At 44.4% G+C, this 7474-nt stretch overlaps 1 protein-coding gene across 1 annotated transcript; it reads left to right on the top strand.

Moving 5' to 3' along the window:
• On the top strand, positions 1–3699 carry LOC113771000. The gene has a single exon (XM_027315633.1). It carries the CDS (start codon positions 1–3, stop codon positions 3697–3699), a length of 3699 nt encoding a protein of 1232 aa, XP_027171434.1.
• The last annotated feature ends 3775 nt before the right edge of the window (positions 3700–7474 follow it).

The raw sequence follows: 7474 nt of genomic DNA, 5'->3' as shown, positions 1-7474 counted from the left end.
ATGGTGATAGGGGATTTTAACGTAATCTCCACGCCCGATGAGAGGATTGGGGGATCCCCCCCCAATCTTCGAAACATGGAGGAATTCAACGACTCGATGTTTCGGTGTGGTTTGTCGGCAATGGACTTTGACGGATCACAATTCACATGGACAAATGGCTCGTTGTGGCAAAGGCTAGATCGTGCTTTGACTAATGACAGATGGCTGGCGTCCTACCCGGTGTCCAAAGTTTCACATCTAGCACGGGGCCGCTCTGACCATTCCCCATTGCTGGTTAAGTGCGGATTGGGGACGGCTTCCCCGTTTTCATTCCGCTTTCTCAATGTTTGGGCCCGCTATCCTGGTTTCTTCGCAGTGGTTAGTGCAATATGGGAGATGGAGGTGTCGGGGGTGGGTATGCCTCGTTTCTTCAAAAAGCTGGGCCTGGTGAAGAAAAGATTGCGAGAATGGAGCCGCGAGACATTTGGTGACATTCCTTCTCGTGTCAAGGCTGCAGAGGCTATATACAGACAGAGGGAAGAGGATTATGATAGGGATCGAGACGACATTTCCAGATCCCGCCTAAACGAGGCCAGAGCGACCTACACCAGAGAGCTGGCCACCGAGTGTGAGTTTTGGAGGCAAAAGTCGGCAGTCAAGTGGCTTCGGGAAGGGGATGCGAACACGTCTTATTTCCACTCCGTGGTCCGTCAACGAAGGAGCTCTAACTTCATCGCGAGGATCAGGGGTGCGGAGGGGTGTTGGTGCGACACGGGCCAGCAAATCAAGGAGTCAGCTACGGATTTCTTCAGTACGTTGTTTACCTCGGAGGCGGCTTTTAGGGGAAACTTCCCAGCACTACCATTTGAGTTGCCCCAGGCAGCCAGCGAGCATAATGCAGCAATTACGGCAGTTCCGTCTGCCGAGGAAATTCGGCAGATTGTTTTTTCGATGGAGGTGAATAGCGCCCCGGGGCCGGACGGATTTGGGGTGGGTTTCTATCGCTCTTGCTGGGGGATTATACAGGAGGACCTGGTAGCTGCAATCCAAGATTTCTTCAAAGGAGCCAGTCAGCCAAGGGGTTGGTCGAGCTCACTCTTGGTCCTGATCCCTAAGGTGGAGGGAGCATGTCACTGGCGAGATTTCAGGCCTATTAGTTTATGTAACGTGAGCTCCAAAATTATTTCGAAACTTTTGGCAGCCAGGATTGGCAAGGTGCTTCCAGCTCTCATTTCCCCATGGCAGACGGGGTTTGTACCAGGGCGAGGTATTTCGGATAATATTTTGTTAGCCCAGGAGCTAGCACTAGACTTGGACAGACGTTTGAAGGAGCCGAACCTCATTTTTAAGTTGGATATGGAAAAGGCATATGATAGAGTGGAGTGGCCTTTCTTGCTCTTCATGCTTCGGCAATTCGGCCTGAGCGAACAGGTGGTTGATTTGTGCTATAGGACCTTCTCCAACGCATGGTTTTCGGTGTTGATCAATGGTGAGCCGTCTGGGTATTTTAAATCTTCCCGGGGAGTTCGGCAAGGGGACTCACTCTCTCCGGCGTTATTTCTATTTGTGGCGGAATTTTTAGGGCGGGGGATTCACAACTTGTTCCTGGAGAAAGAGAGCAGATTCTATGTATCGGCTGGCTCGCGCGTACCGTATTTAGCTTTTGCAGATGATATCCTAATTTTCACGCGATGCTCGTCGGATGCTCTGACCGCAATTCGGCAGTTCCTGGAGCATTACCAGACGTGGTCAGGGCAGAAAGTTAATGTGGGAAAGAGCTCTTTCACCCCCTCTTCTAGGATGTCACTGGCACAGAAGGAACTTGTGCGCGCAACTCTTGGCTATCGGGAAATTGGTTTGCCTATCCGATATCTGGGGGTGCCACTGGTGAAGGGTCGAATCAGTTGTGTGGCCTTTGAGGGGATATTGGCAAAAATAAGGCAGCAGTTATTTCACTGGAGCTCCAAACTTCTTTCTATGGGGGGCAAAATTACCCTGATTCGTCATGTGCTTAGTTCAATTCCGATACACCTACTTCAAGTGCTGCAGCCGCCGAAAGCCATAATTGTGGCTTGGGGAAGAATCTGTAATGCTTTTCTGTGGGACCACTCCTCGTCTGAGAAGAGGATACATTGGGCTGCCTGGGAGAAGGTATGTTTCCCAGTCGCAGAAGGGGGGCTGGGGTGTCGGTCATTAGATGATGTGGTGAAAGCATTCTCTTGCAAGCTATGGTGGAAGTTGCGGAAAAAGGACACGGCTTGGGCGGAATTTATGCACTACAAATACATTAAAGGGTCGCACCCGGCTCTGGTTCGGGTTGTTCGGCCCCCGGCGCTGTGGCGTCGGTTGGAGGGGATTCGCGAATTTGCGGAGGGAAGGATTCGTTGGTGTTTGGGTGAAGGGCTGGTGGATTTCTGGCATGACCGATGGTGCACTGAGGAGCCTTTGGCGTCGCTTTTGGATGTCACCAACAAGCCGTGCGTGTTAGTGGGCGAACTTTACCTGCACAGAGGATGGGATGTCGCCCGGCTCCGCCAGTGGCTGCCTGAGGCATATGTTTCTCTGGTCCTCCAGCAGCAAATCTTTCCAGATTTGCAGGATCAAATGGTCTGGGAGGGGTCTGTCTCCGGGGAATTCACAATTGTGTCGGCCGTGGAGGACCTTCGTCGGAAGGGGAATACCTCTCTAGTGAGTAAGTACATTTGGAGTTCGGCACTCCCGAAGAAGATGTCTTTCTTTGTATGGCGATTATTGAGGAAATGGATCCCAGTAGATGTACAGTTGCAGCGGAAGGGAGTCTTCTTGGGATCTAGATGTCCGTGCTGCTCAGGGGCTCGGGAAACTGCGGAGCATCTTTTTGTGGGTGGCCCCGTGGCCGCTGTGGTTTGGGGACATTTTGGCAGGCAGTTCGGGATTTTACGGCGGGGAGTCCAGGGGGTGTCTTCTCTTTTAATGTCTTGGTTCCTGTCCCATCGAAAGGTGAGTGAGAACCATATACGGGTTCTGGTGCCGATAGCAGCATTATGGTTCTTGTGGAGAGCTAGGAATCAGGCAAGATTTGAGGGTTCGCCGATGGCCGCGGAGAGTATTATATGGCAGGTGGGCCATTTCATTGAACTCCTGGGGAAAGCCCAGAAACTGGGACGGGCGTTTAGTGGTGACAGGGATTGTATCTGGGCTGGAGGGTTGAGGGGAACAGGGTCGGTGCACAGACCAGCACTGGTGGCATGGATCAAACCTCCATCGCCAGTCCTTAAACTGAATACTGATGCCTGTGTGACAGCCGCCGGGGCTTTTGGTGGAGGGGTGGTCCGCTCGAGCGAGGGTAAGATGATCTTTGCATTTTACAAGGAGTTTGGGGAGGCTAGCGTGGTTCATGCAGAGGCTCTGGCCGTACTAACAGGGTTGCTTCATTGTCAAGAAATGCGTTTAACTCGGGTCCGGGCAGAGAGCGATTCGTTGGCTCTCGTCCAAATGGTCAACTCGGGTGTTGTAGCGCGCTGGCCGCTTTGCAATGTGTTGAGGAGGATACGTCACTTATTGATGGAATTGGGGGCGACAGTCACTCACGTTTTTCGAGAGGCCAATATGGTGGCGGACGCTTTAGCCTCATTGCAGGTGGGGCACGACATGATGTACTTAAGCGAGGATGCTATTCCACGTAGGATAAAAACACTCTTAAGATTTGATACTCTTAATATCCCACATGTTAGAGTATAGGCAGCATTGGGGATGCTTTGTAGTTTGTTCTGGGTTTTGAATAAAATTTCCGTTTGAGTTAAAAAAAAAAAAAAAAAGTGTTAAGTTCATCAAATCAGATCTTTTGTGCCATAAGTGGAATCTATATCTCTAGATTTAAGTTTTTAGTGAAAAATCTCCGTTTGTATCTTTCATTTGTTAACTCAGAATTGTAGACAGTAGCAATATTATTTCTCTGCTCAAATTCATTATAAGTCTAAATAATAGAGAAAATAAGGACCTAGTATTTGTAGACATTGCTCCTCGTGGGATCGACCCAATACATGCCCTATATTATTTGATTGACCTGTATACTTGCAGACAACGGGTATAAAATCAGATTTAAACTTGCACTTGTAGTAAAAACCCGTCACCTACAAATAATCATACCCTTTCAGTTGTTATGTTTATCAAACTCTATACTTATCTATCAATGCATATTATGTGTAGTAACTTCTCCTACAAATAATTTGTCATTTAATTGATGAGAGAAACAATTAAGTATTCATAATATCTTATCCGTGTGGTAACTTGTCCTACATAATAATTTGTCATATAGCTGATGAGAGAAACAATTAAGTATTCATGGTATCTTATCATGGGGTGATGAAACGGACCATAATAATATTCTAACACCTTTTGCGGGCTCATTTTCAAATGCACATCCAATTTTCATCACCTAACCATTGTCTACATCGATGTTCTTTCGTCCTTCGGGGTGCATAATATTTGAGTAAAGATATTGAGTACCACAATCTATGCACATTTTCTTCATGGTAGATGACGTTGATTGACACTAACATCATCGTACACCCCGAATGTGACCATTCTTGTCCTTCAACAAAATAAATGGGACCAGTCCACACCGAATTATATCCTTCCAACGCTCAGTGGCCACGAAAAATGGATTAAATCCCTTTTTGAGTTGTAGGTCAGGGATTCGAACTCTATCTGTAGTGAAAAAAATTTTAAAAAGGTGTCAGAGCACTCCTTTGATTTAGTTGGTTTTATATACCTCCTAGTCTCTTATATAATCTCTTTAGACTCTTCCTTCCTGTACAATAGAATAGATTGGGTCATAAGAATGTTATCGTTGTAGCCAAAAAAAAAAAAAGAATTATATCCTTCCATAGAATTTTGGGTCCATTCCTTCCTATGCGCTCTGTGTTTTGTAAAATTAATCAAGATTTAATTTCCTTAACTTGCTGTCCATTGTCATGCCTCTCATTTATGATATCCAGCCACCATTTGTCGGATTTGAGATTGTTAGACATCATCCATCAGGATGTTGACGGATGGAGGAGGATTCCGAAAACTAGAGTCCCATATGGATTAAATATTCTTTTAAGGCACTTTCAAAAAAACATTTTATTGTAGTATTGTATTTTAAAATCTATATTATACAATTGTATTTTAGACTGTTTTAGAATTTAGACTTTTTTGGGGTATTTTTAAAATTATTTACTATTCCTCCGTTTCCTCCTCCTATTCCCCACGCTACCTCCTCCTCCCCTCCTTATCCCCCAACCCCACTCCTGCTCGTGTCACCCAAAGTGGTCAGCCATTGCGAGTAGATCTAGTTGCGAGAAGGAGGGGGAGCAGGGTGTGTGGTGGGTAAGGAAGGGAAGGGGAGATGACGGTGGATGGAGGAGGAAGGTCGAAGGAGAGGGAGAGGACGAAGGAGGGGAGAGGGAATGAAGGAGAAGGTGGTAGGATGGTGATGATGGCGGAAGAAAGAGGTGGTGATCTTTCTTTTTTGTTATTTTTTAATGTTTTTTATTTATAAACCATTCTGAAAGCATTTTTGTCTACTCACATACTTTAATGGTCAACTAAATTATCCAGATTGAAATAGGGGATAAAGTGAGGAAAAAATGAACGTTAGAGGGCAACCTACAACTTTCATTAAACCTTAAGGGGAGATTTTGAGATTAACCCTTGATAATAGCACAAAGGTTAAGGAGGTAAAATGACCCTATAAAAATTGTTTATGTTCAAACAATAGTACATTGTGTAAATCATACTGCAATCCTATTATTTTATTCAGATGTTTCATTGTGTAGTGTCATTAGAATTATGCCTAGGAAAGAAGTAGTTCGTAATCAGGATTCATTCAGGGAGATTAAAACAGTATAGAATTGGTTTCATGAAGGCTTTGCATGACGAATAAGAGGGAAAAGAAGTAAAATATTAATGCCGTACAAGAATCTTATAATCACTAAGCTGTCTGTACTGTTAGGTATTGCTACATCCTTGTGATTAATCGATTTCAATATTCTGCTAGAAACCGCAATCAAATCTCAAGCTTTTCAGAAGATTTACTGCTTCACGTTTTTGCAAGGTTACCACCATGTTCTCTTATGCGATTTAAATGCGTATCAAAATCATGGCGTGCTGTAATTGACAGGCGTGAATTGGTAGAAATGCATCTGAAGCTATCAAAATATGGACTCGAAAGCTTACAGGCACGTTTTCGAGGCCTGTTTTTATAGAGGGTACACAATCACTACCAAGATTTATTCTGCCAGTTTTGATTCAGCAGAGAATTCAATAGTACTCTTGGAAAGCTAAAATGTCCTCTCCAGAACATGATCAATAGGCTCGTGCAATGGCCTGCCTTGCGTAGTGCATAAAAAAACTAGTGTTTTTTTTTTTTTTTGTGGAACCCATGGATTAGGAAATGCTTTCGATTACCTAAATCTCCCATCCAACGTCCTGTTGGACGGTATCGCATTAGCTTAAACTTGGAATATGGTTTTGGGTATGATAACACCGCGGATGACTACAAGGTGGTGAGGATAGCTCATCATCCGAAGCTCGCTGTTCCGAATAACCTAGCCTTGTTCGAAGTCAAGTTTTATAGACTGAAATCCAATTCTTGGAAAAAGCTGGAAGGTTTTCAGTTTCGCTTTGAGTACCATAGAAAAGGACGTATAGGGGTTTTTTCTAATGGGGCTTTCCACTAGATTGTGTATGGGAGTCGTATTGGGGTAATTGATTTTGGAACTGAAGAATTAAAACTTGTTTCACGGCCTGAATCTTTAGAAAAACATTGTCCATGGAATTTGGGGCTCTTGAATGGCTGCCTTTGTATGTTTTCTGAACTTTTTTATGCTGCTACGGTTCAGATGTGGCTAATGAAAGATTACAGAATACAAAATTCTTGGACTAAGTCATGTATTAAACTACCAGATGTGTATAAGTCGATTAATGCTAGACTTGTGATGCCTATTGGTTGGTATTCGACAGAGGGAAAGGAGCAATGGGTATTGCAGACGCAGACTGCCAAACCAGATGACACTGAAGAAAGGAGCACAGTTGTCACTGCCAAGCTTCCTGGTTCACCGATGGAAGCGTATCTGTGTGTTACCAGCCTCATTCTGCCTTACGGTGGTGGTGGAAGAACTCGGAAGGGGATCAAGCGCAGCAGAAGGAGGGTGTACATTTGAAGATAAATTGTCCTTATAAAGATCATCTGGGACCATTTAGCATGCTGGATAACTGTTTGCTTTTATTTTATTTTTTTAAATAAAACTCTGGTCTTTTTTAAACTTAAGATAAGATGATGAAAAAGTTGATCTTTTGGCAAACCCCGTGTCCATAATAGTCAAGCAATTTTGCTTTATCCCCTTGTAATTTTCCGCTGCGGTTTTGCTTGATTTTATGTTATACAAAGTTTTTCCCTTTCTTTCTACTCAATTTTTTTTTTCTGTTTTTGTATCACATTCATGTTTAGTTTCACAATTAGCAAGCAGTC

The sequence above is a fragment of the Coffea eugenioides genome, chromosome 5 (assembly GCF_003713205.1).
Source record: "Coffea eugenioides isolate CCC68of chromosome 5, Ceug_1.0, whole genome shotgun sequence".
In the NCBI taxonomy this organism is placed as follows: domain Eukaryota; kingdom Viridiplantae; phylum Streptophyta; class Magnoliopsida; order Gentianales; family Rubiaceae; genus Coffea; species Coffea eugenioides.
The sequence above is the reverse complement of the archived record's forward strand: the minus strand, read 5'-3'. Positions and strand labels throughout refer to the sequence as shown.